At 41.2% G+C, this 19,592-nt stretch overlaps 1 protein-coding gene across 1 annotated transcript in view; it reads right to left on the bottom strand.

Annotated features, from left to right (window-relative positions):
- The window catches only part of ZNRF2 (zinc and ring finger 2), a 63,125-nt gene that overhangs the window by 10,918 nt on the left and 32,615 nt on the right, over window positions 1-19,592 (bottom strand). The window contains exon 2 of the mRNA XM_080663767.1: window positions 13,327-13,422. Within this exon, the coding sequence (XP_080519893.1) occupies window positions 13,327-13,422 (96 nt within the window). The remainder of the gene's footprint in view (window positions 1-13,326; window positions 13,423-19,592) is intronic.

Genomic DNA, 19,592 nt, shown 5'->3' with positions numbered 1-19,592 from the left:
CATATATGGCCCAAAAGGAGCACTTGAAATGTGACCAGTGCAACTGAGGAATTACAGTTTAAATTTTATTTAATTTTCTTAAAATTTGAAACCTTAAAATATAGAGGAGCATACACTTATAAAATAATAAAAAACTTCCGTAAATTGATATTTCACTTGTAGCCTCAAGCTCTTAATTTTCATTGCCCAAAGAAAATACTTAAAATTCAAGCAGCCAAATACATAAAATTAAAATATTTAGCAAGTACAAGCACATATCCATACAGTAATTGCAGATCGAGACACATGAATAAAAGCAGACAGCCAAAATCCTTTTGGGAAAAAAAAATAAAGAAGAAAAACAACAAATAAAACCAAATTTGTTAGAGGCAGCCAAGAAAACTCCATGCGAAAATTTCATAATCATCACAACTCTATTTTCAGATCCAGCATCCAAACAGGTCTATGATCTTTTCAGCAGAATACAATGCCAAGCACCATTATGGATCAGGCGTTTTACCTGAAGACTTAGTTTTTGTTCTTGAACCCTCAATGAGAGCAGTAGAAAACAAAAGCAGCTGAAATGTGAAATAATCCCTAGAAAAATCAAGAATTAAAAAAAATTCACAACATTAGTAAGAAGCATTTACTCAAAGTATGAAAAATTGGGGCTTGCAAGGTATATTAATAAATGCTTTGTGACAAAGTTATCTCTAATGAACTTAAAAGAAGTTAACATTATTCTAGATTCAGATCCAAGAGCTGTTACTGTACTCAAATATGCTCAGGAGAATTAGAAATGATATTTTATCAAAGGGAAATTGTCATTTTTAGTGTAAGACAAATATATCAATAAAAACATGGGATAGCTTTCATTAAACTGTTTAAAACTCCAAGTTCCTAGTCAGTGTCAGTTTTTATAACTTCTTAGAAACTTACTCTGTTTCCAGTGGGAATTACTAGCTTCCTCTGCTTAGATGCCATTGACAATTACTGCATCAACGCTTGCTTTAGTTTAAATATAAGTGAGGATTGACAAAAACATAGCCACTTTTCATCTGCATTGTTAGAAACTTAATTTAAAACTACGACTGACCTGGCTGGTACAACTCGGTTGGACGGAGAGGTTGCCAGTTGGATTCAGTGCACATGCCGGGGCTGGGAGCTTGATCCCCAGTAGGAGGGCATGCAGGAGGCAACCAATTGTTATTTCTCTCCCTCTCCCTACCTCTATCTCTCAAATCAATAAAAACATATATATATATATTTAAGACTAATTCCTCAAAAGGGAATAGAACTTGTAACTCTTCTGATGATTTTTAAGAAAAAACGTGTATTCTTGGGAATATTCTAAAAATTGAAATTGGGCACCTTCTCCAAGAAAATGTAAGTAAAATAAAATGGAACCCAAACTGAAGGTAAAATATACAAAAGGAACACTAACTCGATACTTACACATTTAGCTTTCTTGGGCCTTTTTGTTCCTAACTTACCTAAAAAAGCTAGCTCCGGATAAAGTACTTTATAAAATTATCTCACAAGCTGCAATAAGTCATACAAATCACCTAAGAAACTGTTATACTGCCTAATCTTCAAATCAAATTAACTTTCATATGCCCTCTTTGTCAAAAATCAACGATAAACCAAAATTTAAAACCAATTGCTACACTGATTTGCTAAACCCTAAACAAGTATTTTCTTAAATGTGCTGTCCACATTAAAAAGAAAACAAATATATGCAGATATATATATGTTTTTTTGAAACTGCTGAATATATACAAAAATAGAGTAAGTATACTTTGAACTAAACTCAAGTTTCAGGTCCCCTTTTGTTTTGAATCACTGCAGAGCAAAACAACAATCCGAAAAAAACACACCCACACCAAACCAAATGTAGCCTCATAATGGCAACAAAAAGGAACCAAACAATCGGACAATATGTTATTATAGATAGTTCTAGGTTCAAACTCCAACTCTCCATCTTACTCAGGAAAATAATGGGGATAACAATACCTACTTCATACGGCAGTGGTAAGAATTAAATAAGATAATACTTGTTACTTGTCTAGCACTGTACCTGGCAAGAGCAGGTTTGTTCTGAGGAAGAGTTACGTGATTAATGGCAAGAAAGAACTCTTCTGAGTTTGCTTTCTCCAATCTGAACAAGCGATGAAACCTGCAGGCTGCACCTGTCCCTCAAGATTGCTGAGATGTAATAAGACAAGCAAACGAAAGGCAGTCTCATGGAAAAAGAACAGGCTTGAACTTGGCACAAACCTCTTTGAGCCTCATTTTCTTCAAATAAATTGTAGGTCATAATACCTACATCTGTCTTTAATATTGACGATTAAAAATAAAAGAGCGAATGAACATAAAAATACTTAAATATTAAAAAAAATTACCTATCACCTTACTGAAGTAAAGTGAAAAAGGTCAACTCAAGTGTGTATGCCTATTGCTTTTGTTGATTGAGGCTAGTGTAACAGTCTTTCCCTTCTGCTTCCACCCGATCTGTAAGAAAATTAGCAGGCTGAGTGATAAACATTGTACAAGGATCACAAACGCAAATGCCTAAAGGGGAGTTGCCAGAAAACATTAAAGTAGCTCATCTTTAAAAAACTATGCTTAAAAACAGCCCAGCTGTGACAATAAATGCCAACTGAATTTGGCCTTGGTTTCAGGGATTAATAGGTAACCGTGACAAGTTGGTATGTAGTCTTATTAAAGAGGCATTATATATCGAAAGGAGCTAGCTGCAAAGTTAAATTTTTAGGTGACATTTCTTATTTTCAAAACAGACTTAAAAAACATTTTTGATACTGTGTAAGCCAAACAAAAAAATGTCTGTGAAACAGATGTAGCCAATACTTTGCAAGAATAAATTCTACGAGGCCATAGAACCTAGATTTTGCTTATTCTAGCAAGTAGCACAGTGTTTTACACATAGTAAGTTCACAATAAATATTTTTGAACAGCTAATGAAACACAAGTTCTCAGGAGACTAGAGAAAACACAAAACAACAAATGAGCAGCCAATGGACAAAGAAAATGCCCCAAAGCCAGGGGTTTGCTGCTTCAGTGACTTGGGCACTTTGCAGTCTGTTACTCAAAAACAAACTACGACAAGCAATATTAAACATGCACTAAGTCTAGGGTATTATTTCCCACGAGCTCTTCTCAAAAGATTTATATGAGGATGAATTTCAGCTAACCAAAAGATACCTGGAAAAACATACGCAAAACCAGTTTGAAATTCAAATGGTAAAAACAAATGCCATTCATATCCGTAACAAAACTGTAAAATGCCAGACATAAGCTTAAAAACAAAGGCAGCATTAAGCATAAAACAGTGTATCTTTCTTAGTTATTTATGATTTAATAAAGGGTAAAACACACAGTCCAGTTGAGTCTTATGTTAATAAATAATAAACTATATGTGCACTCATCTGTACACTGTATTTAATTACCATAAAATGTCTGGAGAGTAAGACTTCAGAATAAGAGCCCTCACTAAAAATTCCACAATATAAAACCTAACAAAATTAACTCACATTTTCCCTCTAAAACCTGGGGCTTCTAAGTGTGGCTCTCTCATCACCCTAAATCCGTTTCATCAACTATTATAATGTTGATAATACACTAAGATTATGTATTTCAAATTATATACGTACCACATACAGTATGTTTTAGTGTGATCTGGGGATATTTAAAATCTTTCTAGAAAGCACATTAGAACATTTTGGAAGAAAAATCTTATACATACAAATGGGAACGTTAACTTTTTTTTTAATTGAAGGAATAAATGACTTGCCTCTTAGGATTAAGTCTCGGGTTAAACTTCTACACTTCTGTATGATTTATTGATGGGCTGATCCACTCATTTATTTATTTCATACTTTGGGTTGTAATCCAATACCATGCCATATTAATTGTGTTGCTCACATACTTCATTGGGAGCTCTTTCAGGTTGTTTTGTGTGTCCCTGGACCTAATCTCATCTTTTTGGTTTTGAGCAACTCCTGGCTTTCAGACAATACAGATCTCCAGCCTAGAACTAACCCTTTATCCAAGGAGCCTGGTTCTCTCTACCAGAAAATGGTATTTCCAAAATAATAACTGGTGTCAAAGATTTTTTTCAGTAAAAAGGCATTACAAGGGAAGTGCTAGGAAGTGAGGTGAATGCTAAGGAGTACAGTTTAAAGGGGTTAAGATAAAAGTAACTATAATCTAGTGCTGAAGGATCAAGAACCCCGGAGATCCCAAAATCAGTTTAGCAGAAAATAAAAGAAATGAAGCAAATCATAAATACTATAAATATTTAGATGGCAAAGGAATGACTATCTAGAATATTTTTCTTTTTTACTTTTAATCTCACATTACCTTAATACACTGTTAAGATGCTAAGAGTTAAATACAATTCTCCAAAGGCAGAGCCTACCTGAAACCAAACCCTCAGTGAGTGGCTGGGGAGATACTTCTCAAGGCCACTCTGAGGCAAATCCAGGCAGTGTTTTGAATTATCAGGGCCAAAGTGACTTACGGGGGGCGAGGGGGGGGGGGGCGGGGGAATAAAAGGCATTTTTTAAAAAACGTTATACAAGCAATAAGTGGTCATTGAAAAAATATTCACAAGTCATTTCTTTTAACAGTTCTAACATCTTTCTTGAAATGAACAAAATACTCAATGACCCTCTGTAAAAATCCTTAACTCCTCTCCTTGAGAAAAATCCTTTAAAAAAATCACATTTCATAATTTTTACATCTGAAAGATCCATCCCTGGCATACTGTTGAGAACAGCTAGGTGCTCTCCTACGCTCTCTACCTCAAAGTGAGTCACTCCACCACCAACCCTCCAGTCCCAGTGACTCCTCCCTCCCCAAGTCCAGCAATCACTAAGCCCAATTCTTCCTATGTTTCTGTAATAATTTCCTCCTCCCAGCACGTCATAACCACTTCCCACATAAAGTACCATACTATTCTCCAAACTGGTCTTAAAGAAACTTTTTAAATTTGTTTTTATTGTTGACAGTATTACAGATGTCCCCCATTTCTCCCCTCCTTCCGGCACTTGCCCCAACCGAGGCCTTCAAGGCACTACAGTCTGTGTCCATGGGCTATGCATACCTATATTAATAAAAGCATAATATGCAAATAGACCAAACAGCAGAACGACCATCCAGACGACCTTCTGGATGACCACGCTATGACACCCACTGGCATCAGGCCAGCCACAGCGGGTGTGATGCGATTGGTTGGGGGCCTGGCCATCACCCCATGATCGCCCTGCAGAGGGAGGCCCAGGCCACTGGCTGGCGGGGTGATCGATCAATCGGGGGGCTCCATGATCGCCCCAAAAGGGAAGCCCAGGACACCAATGGTGGGCTGTGGCAGGTGGGCGGGGCCTCCCTCTGCAGGGGCGATCCATCACAGGGCTCCTGGACTGTGTGAGGGCACAGGCTGGGCTGAGGGGAACCCCCCCCTTGCACAATTTTCGTACACCAGGCCTCTAGTCTACATATATAAAAGGCTAATATGCTAAGTGTCTGACTGTTCGACTGTTAGCTATGACACGCACTGACCACCAGGGGGCTGACACGCAACACCCAGGCAGGCATGGAAACATGGACAGACTGAAGAATCTCAGAGGGAAAGTAGGGGGAGGGCGGGAAGAGATTAACCAAAGATCTTATATGCATACTAGAGGCCCAGTGCATGGATTCGTGCACTGGTGGGGTCCCTCGGTCTGGCCTGTGCACTCGCACAATTCAGTACCCCTCAAGGGATGTGGGACTGCCAGTTTCAGCCTGATTCCCCATAGGCCAGGCCAAGGGACCCCACCAGTGCACCTGTGGGGATTGGGCCGAAACCGACTCTCCAATATCCCCTGAGGGGTCCCAGATTTCGAGAGGGTGCAGGCCAGGCCGAGGGACCCCACCGGTGCACAAATCTGTGCACCCGGCCTCTAGTATGCATATAAATTATTTGGTTAATCTCTTCCCAAGTCCCCTTCTCTCCCCTTCCCTCTGAGATCTGTGAGACTGTTCCACGCAGCCATGTCTCTGGACTTATTTTGTTCATTAGATTCCATATGTAAATGAGATCATGTGATATTTGTCTTTCTCTGACTGGCTTATTTCTTTTAGCATAATAATCTCCAGATCCATCCATGCTGCCACAAAGGGTAAGAGATCCTTCTTTTTCACAGCTGCATAGTATTCCATTGTGTAAATACACCACAGCTCTTTTATGCATTCATCTGCTGATGGGCACTTGGGATGTTTCCAGATCTTAGCTATTGTAAGTAAAGCTGCTAAGAACATTTTAAATGTAAATTGGTGTTTTGAGTAGCTATGTTAACAGAAGGGCAGTAAAAATGATTTGAGTGCCATAGGTGTGTATAATTCTGATAAATGGATAAGACTAACCACAGTAAAGTTTCTTATTATGACCATTTCTGATCCATTATTTTTATAAAGTAAACACATACTTAGTTTTTACTTATTGCTTATTTATCCTTTTATGATTTTAACTAGAGGCCTGGTGCATGAAGTTCGTGCACTGGGGGAGGGGGGCGTTGTCCCTCAGCCCAGCTTGCACCCTCTCCAATCTGGGACTGCTGGCTTCCAACCACTCATCTGCCTGCCTGCCTGATTGCTCCTAACCACTTCTGCCTGCTAGCCTGATCACCCCCTAACCACTCCCCTGCCAGCCTGATCAATGCCTAACTGCTCCCCTGCCAGCCTGGTCGCCCCCAACTGCCCTCCCCTGCTGGCCTGGTCACCCCCAACTGCCTTCCCCTGCTGGCCTGATCGCCCACAACTGCCCTCCCTGCTGGCCATCTTGTGACCACATGGGGGCAGCCATCTTGTGCGAGGGCATGATGGTCAATTTGCATATTACCTCTTTATTATATAGGATGATTTAGAAATATATTTATAAAGTTCTTGGGGGTGCTAATTCTAATCACATCTGCTGACTCACACCTCATATATTTTTTTTATTTTTAATCGCAAGTTCACTTTCAATAGAAAATAACTATTTTTGTCAGTTTACATTTTTAATCGAATATACTGGCATTAGTTAATAAAATCATACAGGTTTAAAGTGTACAATTCTATAATATACATCATCTGTATATTATATTGTGTGTTCACTACCCCAAGTCATGTCTCTTTCATCACCATATATCCCCCCTTTACCCTTTCCTGCCTTCCCCCACCCTCATTTCCCTCTGGTAATGACCATACTATTGTCTGTCTATGAGATCTTTGTGTGGGGTTTTTTTTGTTTGTTTTTTCTTAATCCCTTCACCTTTTTCACCCAGCCCCTCTACCCGCGCCCGCCTCTGACAGCTAGGAGTCTGTTTCTACTTTGTTAATTTTGTTCTTTGGATTCCACATGTAAGTGAAATCATATGGTACTTGTCTTTCTCTGAGTGGCTTATTTCACTTAGCACAATACTCTCCAGGTCCATCCATACTGTCACAAAAGGTAAGATCACCCCACACCTGTCAGAATGGCTGTCATCAATAAATCCACAAATAACAAATGTTGGCAAGAATGTGGAGAAAAGGGAACCCTGGTGCACTGCAGGTGGGAATGCAGATTGGTGCACCCACTGTGGAAAGTGTTATGGAGTTACCTCAAAAAATTTAAAATGGAACTGCCTTCTGACTCATAGATTCCAAATTTGACGGAGGAAGCCCAAAACACTAATTCAAAAGAATATACGCACCTATGTTCACTGCAACGTTATTTACAATAGGCCATATTTGGAAGCAACCCAAGTGCCCATCAGCAGATGAGTGGATAAAGAAGCTGTGGTAGCCTTAGCTGGTTTGGCTCAGTGGATAGAGCGTTGGCCTGCGGACTGAAGGGTCCCAGGTTCGATCCTGGACAAGGGCACATGCTCAGGTTGCGGGCTTGATCCCCAGTAGGGAGTGTGCAGGAAGCAGCCAATCAATGATTCCCTCTCATCATTGATGTTTCTCTCTCTCTCTTCCTCCTCTCCCTTACTCTCTGAAATCAATAAAAATATATATTGAAAAAAAAGAAGAAACTGTGGTATATTTACAGAAGGTAACTATTTTTCTATAGAAATCCCATGTAGGTTTTAGAATAGTTTTGCCAACCTCTTCTGGGACATTGTCTACTTTGAAATTTCCATAATATAGAGTAAGAGATGTGACACTTCCTACTGCATTAATTTTTTTACTTCATGGCTTGACAGCCAATTTATAGTACAAAAAAAATCACTTCACTTCAATGCCGCCCTATAATGTAATCTTCATGAAGTCACTTAAAACTGCAAACAGGAATCACACGTAAGTTAAAACTCAACCACAGAAATCACCAATGCAAATAAATGAACACAGGCACCAAATCAAATAACAGAAATCTGGCACTCCCCCTCCAGGAGCACATCCCCGCCTTTCCCTTTCCCTTACCTCCTCCCCACCCCTCCAGGCCTGTAATTATTAGCTTCCTCACTCCCAAGCTCCAGTGGCCCTTCGTTTGCCTTCATAACTTGTTTCCTAAGCCCATTTCTTCTAGAAATTACTTCTTCTACGTCTATAATTTACCAAATAAATGTTCTCTTACAAAAAGATAAATAATAACAGAAATCTTCCACAGAAGGGCAAGTTCACAGAAACTCAGGCAATAACCACCTCCTTATTTAAAATTCTGCTTGCTGGTTGCGGCAATTTTTTTTTTAACCTCACTTGTAAGAGACATGCCCATTCAGAAAACATCCTGAATTGAGAAACATTAAAATGTATGTGTGTGTGTGTGTAAAGGATGTGTGTCTTAAAACCAAGAAAATGTAGTATGTGAGGCAGAAAGCAAGTTTATAACTTAAAATGGGAACCACAACTGGTTGAAAAGCCAGACAGTATCTACAGAGGGAGAAGCATGTTCCCGCATGCACCAGAGCACATGGAAAGCCAGGCCACCGGAAGGCTGCAGGAGCACATTGGAATAAAGCGCCCACTGCAATCTACCTCCACCATTCCAGTGAGCGCGACAGCACTTTCTCCCAAGGACAGCACACAGGTGGGATCCTTTAACTCACTCTCACTACAGAACAAATTCCCTTCCAAATGACTCAAGACATATTTCTTCAAATATGTCAATTTAACAGAGTAAGAGTAACATCTTACTTCTTTCTGATGATTTGAAAAGGCTCTACTTTGATTCATTACATCCTATCTAATAAAAGAGTAATATGCAAATTAACCATCACTCAGCTACACCCACAAGCCACGCCCACCAGCCAATCAGGAGTGAATATGCAAATAAACCCAACCAAGATGGCTACAGCCACAGAGAGCAGGAGGGAGGCTTGGAGCTTTCCGCCTGCCCTTGCCGGCCTAGGCCTCCACTCAAGGCTACAAAGTTTCAATGATAGAAGATACATAAACCCAAACAGAAATGGCGGCAGCCACGGAGCTGGAAAGAGCAGGAGGCTAGGGTTGCCCCCGGTGATGGAGGAAGCCAAGCTTTTCGCACACCCTGGCCGGCCCAGGCCTCCGCTTAAGGCTACAAAGTTTCAATTATAGAAGATACATAAATCCGCCCCCCCCCCCCCAAAAGGCTGCCGCCACCCAGCAAGCAGAAGGCTTGGCTCCGCGCTACAAAGTTTCAATAGTAGAAGATAAATAAACCCCAGATACCAGGGCTTCCACTTGGGTCGCCAGGGGGCGTGGCTGGCCTGCAAACCACCACAGGCCCCTCGCCCAGGCCGCCCCACGCCCCAAGGGAACCCCCACCCTGATCCGGGACATCCTTCAGGGCAAACCAGCTGGCCCCCACCCATGCACCAGGCCTCTATCCTATCTAATAAAAGAGTAATATGCAGATTGACCATCACTCCAATACACAAGATGGCTGCCCCCATGTGGTCAAAGATCCTGCCCCCATGTGGACACAAGATGCCCAGCAGGGGAGGGCTGTTGGGAGGGACCAGGCCTGCAAGGGAGGGCAGTTGTGGGCTATCAGGCCAGCAGGGGAGGGCAGTTTAGAGCGACTAGGCCTGCAAGGGAGGGCAGTTGGGGGTGATCAAGCCTGCAGGGGAGGGCAGTTAGGGGTGACCAAGCTGGCAGAGGAGGGAAGTTGGGGGCGACCAGGCCTGCAGGGAAAGGCAGTTGGGAGGGACCCAGGCCTGCAGGGGAGGGCAGTTGGGGGGCCACAGGCCTGCAGGGGAGAGCAGTTGGGGGGGACCAGGCCTGCAGGGGAGGGCAGTTAGGGGTGACCAGGCCTGCAGGGGAGGGCAATTTGGGTTGACTAGGCCTGAAGGGGAGGGCAGTTAGGGGCGAACAGGCTGGCAGGGGAGCAGTTAGGCATCAATCAGGCTGTCAGGGGAGTGGTTGGGGGTGATCAGGCTCGCAGACAGAAGTGGTTAGGGGCAATCAGGAAGGCAGGCAGGCGAGCAGTTGGGAGACAGCAGTCCTGGGTTGTGAGAGGGATATCCGACTGCCTGTTTAGGCCCTATCCCACTGGGATTGGGCTTAAACGGGCAGTCGGACATCCCTTGAGGGGTCCCAGATTGGAGAGGGTGCAGGCTGGGCTGAAGGACACCCGCCCCCCCCCCCCCCAGTGCACGAATTTCGTGCACCGGGCCTCTAGTGAGTTTATAATGAATTCTCAGAAGACAAACTTCTTTCAAGCTACCCCTCCTCCAGGTACAAGTGCACACACACAAATAGTAACAATTAAAAATGAAGTTTTCTTAAATACAAATCTTACTGCCCTCAATCACAGAACTCTAAAATAAAAACTCAACTTCATAACAGACACAAAACATGCTAAGATCCAGTGAAGTTTAAAAACCAACAAAACCAAGACTAAGAATTTGCTGACAATATTTATCTCATGTTTTGGTTTGTTCTTAAACATTTTATAAGATGGGGAACAAGGAAATGAAGAGGGAGTGTGCTCATAAAATTTGTATCATGTTCACAGGCTACACAATGAATTACTAGGTGCATAAACTGAAGTATATGAGAGGGAAAGGTATATGAAGTAGGCAGTCCCTGATTTAAGGGCAATCTATACAGATGGACACTCACTGTGGCTTTTTGAAAATTTTCCCATCCTGCCAAAATACCAGCAGCAGTAGATAACCACTCACAACACTCTGAATGCTCCCTCTGTGATCACTTTGGATCTCCTATCTGAACCTCTGCTGAGCCAGCTGCCTAAACCCTGAGGAGCTTCTACCTCGTCAGTCATTCTGTTCTTCAGTTACTGGGACGTTGGTATTTTGATATATTCACAGGTGTGTTTTTTTAAAGTTGTTGTGGGCTAGTCTAACATTTAGAATATCATCTCTGTGAGTATGAATTTGAAACTGCAAATTACCAACTTATATTCAAATTTCCACAATTCATCCTCTTCTGGAATTTGACTATAAATATATCCAGCATGAAAAACAAGTCCGATTCTCCTTGCTAACTGTGAATGTTTGTACAGTTAAGTCAATATACATATAACAAATGAAATTCAAAAATTCAGATCTAGCTACTTTAGATAAGGCTGCAAAAGGCATAAATTAATAAGCACTATGCTGAATAAAATTCTCTTTGAGTTGTTAAAAAAGAGACAACAGGCCAAAGATGAAGTCACTTGTGTTAAGTCCCAAGTCAGCAAATCAAAACTTAATACCTCACCTAATTGCAGTTTCAGCCTCTCCCAGGAACGTAACCTATAACCAGTCAATCTGAAATTAGCTGATCAACACTAGTGAGGTAATCTGCCGTACAGACCCATCTTCCCCTCAAGAGAGATGATCTTGCTTGAAACTACTGGCTCTTCATTAACAACTTCCTTATCTGGCCCACCTTTGCCTATAAGAGCCCTTCGTTATGTACAATCCCAGTACCCGCTAGATGGGATGCTGCCTGGTTCCTGAATCACTGGATAAAGTCAATGAGATCATTAAATGTATTCAGCTGAATTTTGTTTAACAACACAACTTAGATGCATATTTCTCTAAGGAATCAACTTCTAGGAATTCAAATATGAAGCTGTGAGGAGTCCAGGTGACTAAAAAGAGTCTGTTTCAAAGATTCTGACTCACCTAAAATCTTCTCTTTACAGTATCTCCAAGCAGAAGACTACCTATTGGTTCTTTAAGATCAAATACGTGATACAGAAAACTTCAATGACTTTAGCCAAATATTGACACACACAAGATTGTTTTCTAAATATATTGTACAAAAAGTAAATGTACAGAATACTAAGACTGTGTGCAACTATTTTACATGGTCAAAAGAAATACATTTGTGCTTTTAAAGTTCAAGGCCAGAGTATTAAGATTTAAGGATATTTACTTTAAGGACACTGATAATAAATATAGTAATTATAGAGTAACAATAAGATATTGGAGTAAGTATAAGAAACAAGCCCAATCACTTTTACCTCAAATTAGAGGGAAAATGGGAATGCTTTTTATTTCTTAAGTAACTGAAATTCAACTAGATTATGCAAAGTAGCCAATTCAATTTCATAATATAAAAAGGTATGGATATAATCAACAGGTACATTTACTAAACCCTACTTTTTACTTACTCACGGAAAATGAATGGGAAAAAGTGTTCTACTGTCACTACTATAATAGTGTGGCCAAAACACTATCTTATCAGAAATTCCTAAACCAATTTGCAAAAAAAAAAAATGATACTCAAAGTAACATGTCCATTTCAGTGTTAAATTCTACCTCTCCCAACATTTTTTTTTTTTTTTAATGAGGAGAAATCCCAGATTGTTAAATGCTCCTACGTTGATTAACCTTTGGATGACCCCAGACTGTAGGATCCATCTCTGTTTTAGTCAGTTTCATCTAAAGTTCCTAACACTATACCTTAACTCGGGAGTATTCACAAAACATTTGTTGAATTAAGTCAATCTCTCAATTGGACTCACTATTTACTGGTACTCTTCCTACTTATTCTATTTCAAACCAAATTGTACATCTGAAAAATCTGAAATTTCTCATACACTTTTGAATTTTGTCCTTCTATTCATGATATTTTGGGAAAAGCTCTCATTTTTCCTTTATTTTATTCATTTATTTAAAGTCAGGAGTGAACTATTTGATTTTTTTTTTTCAAGTCTATTTCAAAATGTACCAAGACCACATGGAAAATCTCTCCTGGGGTTTTGAATATCTAGAGACATTGTGGTCAGGAAATAATGGTACAGCCAAAGCTCCAGGCCTAACTAGAACACCAGCGGGCCCCCAGGGCTCGTAGAGTTGCTTCCTGGCCTTTTAAATTTTACCTGAAACATGAAGTTCATTAAATCTAAGGTAATTCTCATTTAAGACATTAAAGTACAGGACTTACCATTATAGGTTATTCTTGGCTTTGTTAAACACATCACAAGATGTAAATCCATTTCATCTGAGGGTACAAATTTTGAGCATACAGGGCACTTAAATCCTAAAAAGTAAAAGAGAGCCATGTTACTTAACTATTCTGAATATCCAACTATGATTTTTTTTTACAAGCATGGAAGATAAAAAGCATTTCAAACTTTAATATTACACATACAATACTATACTACTTATGTACAACTTGGGATATTACAGTTTGTGACTATAATATCCAACTTAAATCAGTTTATGAAGATCATCCCATTTCCAATAAAACAAGTTCAAATGAGGAGAATCTGGTTCACTACAAAACACCCCTATCTTTTTCTAATTTAAGAGCCCAATCGCTCTTATATTTTTCTCATTTTTTTACATTAACCTGAACTTATGATTGCATTTTAACTGTGCTGTGGAAATTACCTTCCCCAGCTCGGTATAGAACAACTAGAGGCCCGGTGCACAAAATTTCGTGCGCTTGGGGGGGGTCCCTCAGTCCAACCCGCCCCCTCCTCTCAGTCCAGGAGCCCTCAGGGGATGTCCTACTGACGGCTTAGGCCCGCTCCCTAAGCTGCAGTCTGGCCTCCCTCTGCAGGAGGTGACCGGGCTGATCAGGGGAAGGTGCTGCCCCCACCCCATCACCCTGTTGCTACTGCCACTGCCGGCCGCTGCAGCCGCCAAGGTGTTTTCATCAACATGGAGTCCAGTCCCTTCACCACGAGAAAATGACAACTTTCTTTAGGCATTTTCAAGATGTTTCTTTCATAGGATATGACATTTCTTTCTTTTTTTTTATCCTCACCTGAGGATATTTTTCCATTGATTTTTAGAGGGTGTGGAAGAGAGAGGGAGAGACAGAGAGAAACATCAATGTGAGAAGGACACTTTGATTGGTTGCCTCCTGCATGGGCCCTGACCTGGGCCCTGACCAGGGAGAAGCCTGCAACCTAGGTACATGCCCTTGACCAGAATCAAACCCGGACCCTGCGGTCCGCAGGCCGAAGCTCTATCCACTGAGCCAAACCGGTTAGGGCAGGATATGACATTTCTTAGCCCTTCCAGCAGGGGACCTTCGTTTTTTCCTCCAGGAGTGAGATTTTGTTAGGGACAAAAACAGAATATTGGGGACTAGCTTTGGTTATGGGAAATATTCATCATGCTCTGTTAACCATGATTGCCTTGTTCTGGTTAAAAGAAAGAACAATCTAACCTGGCTGGGAGTTGCATGCCCCTGGGGAATCTGAGAGACAACCTTGGACCTGGAAGTCAACCTTAGAATGTGGTCCATTCCCATTCAAGAACTGCCTATTATCATGGAAGGATTAACAATCTTGTTGCCCAAACAATGGAGCCCCATCACAGCCTGCACTGCCTACTTCCCCATGCCTGTAATCCCTACTTCCCCATGTATTCTTAGTCCTACCCTATATAAGCAGCTGGCTTATGGGGGGCTGCAGAGCAGACTTCTGCAAATGACCTGCTGCTCTCCCATACTGCTGGCAGTATTGGAATAAATGCTCATATATGATTCAACCCTGTCTCTGCTTAACAGTCAGCACAGACCCATTGACTGTCTGGTTTCATATTTGAACACTATTTTCCACACTGTATTAAAAGCATTTTTAAAAATTAAAAATTCAGTTTTGTATATTGTTCTCTCTCCTTAGGCTTTAGTTTATCACTACATTAAAATATCATTACTCCCCTGACCCGTTTGGCTCAGTGGATAGAGCGCCAGCCTACGGACTCAAGGGTCCCAGGTTCGATTCTGGTCAAGGGCATGTACCTTGGTTGCGGGCACATACCCAGTAGGAGGTGTGCAGGAGGCAGCTGATCGATGTTTCTTTCTCATCGATGTTTCTAACTCTCTATCCCTCTCCCTTCCTCTCTGTAAAAATATCAATAAAAATATATTTAAAATATATATATATCATTACTCATTCCAGATCAGCAAAAACTCAAAAGCTTGACAATGCACTGCTGGTGAGGCTGCAGGACACAGGCACTTCATCCACTGCTAGTGGGAATGAAAAATTGTACAACTCCACAGAAAGTACTTGGCAGTATCTAACTAGATTACATATGTATTTATTTTAGCAATCCCATTCCTAGGATCTCACCCTGAAGGTGTCTCCCCAACAATACCAAGTAACATATGCAAGATAGAGGATTCTGGGAAGGATTCTACTCCCCATAGACAGCCGCTGCACTAGGGCATCTACCTGATGTCACTATTTTGGAACTCTGGAGTCTACTCAGGCTCCTAACTCCCAGGGGAAGACTTGAACAGTATACTGTGGTTAATTTTAGCTCGGCTCAGTAGCAGCTTCCCTTCCTCCACCCCAGTCACATGGCAGGCAGCAATACACTTGTTCCTAGAGCAGCTTGCACAGAGCTTGCAGGAGCCAAGGTGGGCAAAAGACCCTGTCCTCCAAATACTGGGAACCTATGCTGATAGCTGATTGCTGCTCTGACCCGGGAGGACAGAGAGAAGGGCACTCCTGTCCTTGGGCCACCATGCCTTTGATTTAAGCTCCTTGCACTCTGGCTGAAGAGACTGCAGCCCCAGCTTCCATCTACATTTGCTTGAGAAACTCCAAGTGAGAACCCCTGAATCCCATCAATTGATCCCTGTTACTCACAGAACCCTAAGAGAGAAATGTATGTTTTCATTAAAACACACACACAGTAATTTATTGTGGCACTCTTTGAAATAGCCTACGGTCAGCAACACATAACAGATCTGGTGAATAAAACATTATTCATCTACACAATGGAGTACTATGCAGCTATTAAAAAAGAAATGGAAGGTAATATATAGAGAGGTTGATCCAGGCTTAAATCTGCTCTGAAGGTTTCTTTGCAGATTGGAAAAAGATGTGTGGTGGGCAATTTCTTTTCCCTCGTTTGGTTCCTGATTTTTTAGGAAACAAAGTACTTCAGGAATAATAGCATTTTTACACGCCTGGCACTAGTTCACCCTCGCTGTTAAGAAGAGGGCCTTCTCCATGTTCACTGTCATTAACTCCCACACCGTCTGGATGCAGGTTTGGGAGAATGTGAATGGGACCTACAGGAACATCTAGCTGGCATCTACTCTATCTCCTTCTAAGGTAGGAAAACTCAGTGAAGTGAAATTTTTGCCAAAAGTCATAAAACAAGATAGCAGTAGGGCCAGGACTAGGGCTCTCTTCATTGCACTCGGTGCTACACACACCTACCAGACCTCTCTCACAAGCACTGGTAAATAAACAATTTGAACGGGAGGGTGGGGGCGGGAGCCACATGCTACCTGACAAGTTCAGGGAAGGCCTGCATGGCAGTCTTGCAAACTTAAAGACCTAAAGTAACCACAAAAGATGGCCTGAAATTAAACTTTAACTAAAAGTAGTTATGGTGGGTAGTCACGTCCTAGGCCGGTATATTCCCTGACAAGGTCAACCTTTACCTTAACTGAGCCTATCCATCTTTTTGCATCTACAATAACGTATGGATCCTTGAAATGTATAATTTGCAACTTCCCTTTTTTTCAGACCTCTTGGGGCAAAACCTAATTTGCCTGAACTCCAGGATACCACAAATAACTTCCTTGTTGTTATCATGTTAATTGCTGACTGTTAACTATCCTGCACCCACCTAAGTATGTGTCTATCATTTTACTTTTTATCCAGTCCCTGGGGATCCCCCCACCCCCCCTGCTTTGCTTTCTCCCATCTCTAATCTATCACCATTGGATTTCATGTAACCTACCTACGTCCCCTCCTTTGATTGCAATGTATAAAAATAGAAGAGAAACCGCCATTCTCTGGAGCATTATCCCAATCCGTTGAGATACTGCTTCCGGGTAATTGTCAACAGTTTGGCTCAAATAAACTCACAAAAATTTTTTACACGTTTGAATGCTTTTACATTAACAGTATCTTATATACACAAAAATGTTCTATCCGTGCAACCTTTAGAGGGGATCTATTCTGAGCTTGTTTGTTTTCCAGGAGAAGGGCCAACAGGTACAAATGTTTATGTCTTCAGCAGATTCACAATCTACAAACAGGCCCAGTTTTTGCTTTTCCTTTTTTTCTCATTATTTTATTATTCCTTTTATTGTCTTCTATCTAGCTTGTCAATCAACTTTCTGCCAATCCCCCCCCAATATCCCATTATTTCTCATCCTATATTTTGCCTTTTTTAATTGTCTAGATTGTTTTAAAATACATATAACTTACAAATATGATAGATTAGAGAAACTATGAAAGATATTGATGGTCAGCCATTCAGATAGCTGTAACAAAACACTAGAGATTAGGTAGCTTATAAACAAGACATTTATTTCTCACAGCTCTGAAGATCAAGGTGCCAACACAGTCATTCGTGGTATCCTCACCTGGTGGAAGGGGCTAAGGACCTCCCTGGAGCCTCTTTTATAAGGACACTAATCCCATTCATGAGGGCTCCACACTCATGACCTAATCACTTCCCAAAGGCCCCATATCCTAATACCACCATCTTGGGTGTTAGGTTTCAACCTGAATTTGGGGGACACATTCAAACCACAGCAGTATGTAATGCACTTTCGGAACTGAGCATGAGCTAACACATGCAGAGCCTATTTGTCTATTTTCATAAATAGGACAAAAATAGCTTCTGCTGTGATTTTTTTTTGCTCAGTTGGGGGAACAGGGAGGTAAAGAAGAGAGTAACTGCATTTGCTCTGGGAATTCAAAGACAAGATGGAGAAATACATCTTTGAGCCACAGCTTCTCATCCAAGACACAGTGCAGCTGAATAAAGCCCATCAGCCGCCATGGTCCTAGATTAACACAGAAGTCAAATAAAGAGCAACAAAAATTTAACTAAAATTTTCAGAATAATTACTACAGAACCCTAACCATTACAGTTACTGTTTGCACTCATTGGCTTAAAGCAAAACACTGAAAACTCTTGTGCAGAGCACAGCTAAAATTCGCAATAAATTCAATGTCCCCAAATAGTTTGCTTCTAAATATTTTTGTTTCCAATTCCCTTCAGTTGCAGAAAACTTATGACCCAAGTTTGATCGTTAGCTCTAGAAACAGAGTATCAACATGGGTAGAGGCTCCATGGCCTGCAGTTGCTTATCACCTGTTCATTTCAGGCTATGTCTGTCAAATATACATATTGTTCCTATCAGATTTATATTTGTTGTCTAACCAAGTTTTAGCTACTCCAAAATCTATTTACTAAAGATTCAGTGAATTTTACCAAAGCTCTAAATCTTTAAAATATAAATAAAAACAAAATTTAATATGTAGTTACCAGGTTTCATTAGACTTATTTTAAAAATACAGGCACAGTTATAATCTTAATGAAACTATTGTCAAACATCTTTAGAACTTTCAAATAAAAACACCAAATATTCCACTGAACTCAATAATGTAAGAATGATTTTAAAATATATCTTCTTCATATTTCATATCAAGGTTTTTATTTACTTCACAGCATCATGCCAGAGCAGACAACTCAAAAAAACATTTACTGAATGACAACTACATCCTCCCTCGTATGTATCCTTTCTCTCGCCCTTATTGAAGACTAGAGTCCCGGTGCATGACGTTCGTGCACTGGGTGGGGGGGTCCCTCAGCCCGTCCTGTGCCCTCTTGCAGTCTGGGACCCCTTGGGGGTGTCTGCTTGCCGGCTTAGGCCCACTCCCAGCAGTCAGACATCCCCCCGAGGGGTCCTTAGCACTGCTGTGGAGGCGGGAGAGGCTCCCACCTCCGCTGCTGTGCTTGCCAGCGGCGAGACTGGCTTCTGGCTGAGCGGTGCTCCCCATGTGGGAGCGCACTGACCACCAGGGGGCAGCTCCTGTGTTGAGTGTCTGCCCCCTGGTGGTTAGTGTGCATCATAGTGACTGGTTGTTCGGCTGTTTGGTCTATTTGCATATTAGGGTTTCATTACATAGGATAAGTGTGGAGTTCTCAGTCCACAACTCTCTCCTTAGTGCTCAAATTAACAAGGGTCACTCTGAACAGCTAGCTAAAGGACATTTTTAAAGTATGGCTCACTGTGTCTCCTTCCTCCCTTCCCCCTTCCCCCCTACTCTCTCTCTTGCACATGTACATGCACTCGCACACAACATGGAGATTTTACTATGATGTTAACTATCAGAATTAAATCTAAATCAAAGATAACACAAAATACCTAGAAGAAGATGGGTTGGAGACCTAGACAGAAATTCCAAGATTTGTTACTTTCTTGGTGGAAAT

The sequence above is a fragment of the Plecotus auritus genome (assembly GCF_963455305.1).
Source record: "Plecotus auritus genome assembly, chromosome: 4".
Classification (NCBI taxonomy): domain Eukaryota; kingdom Metazoa; phylum Chordata; class Mammalia; order Chiroptera; family Vespertilionidae; genus Plecotus; species Plecotus auritus.
Note: the sequence above shows the minus strand (reverse complement) of the source record. Positions and strands in the feature narration are given on the sequence as shown.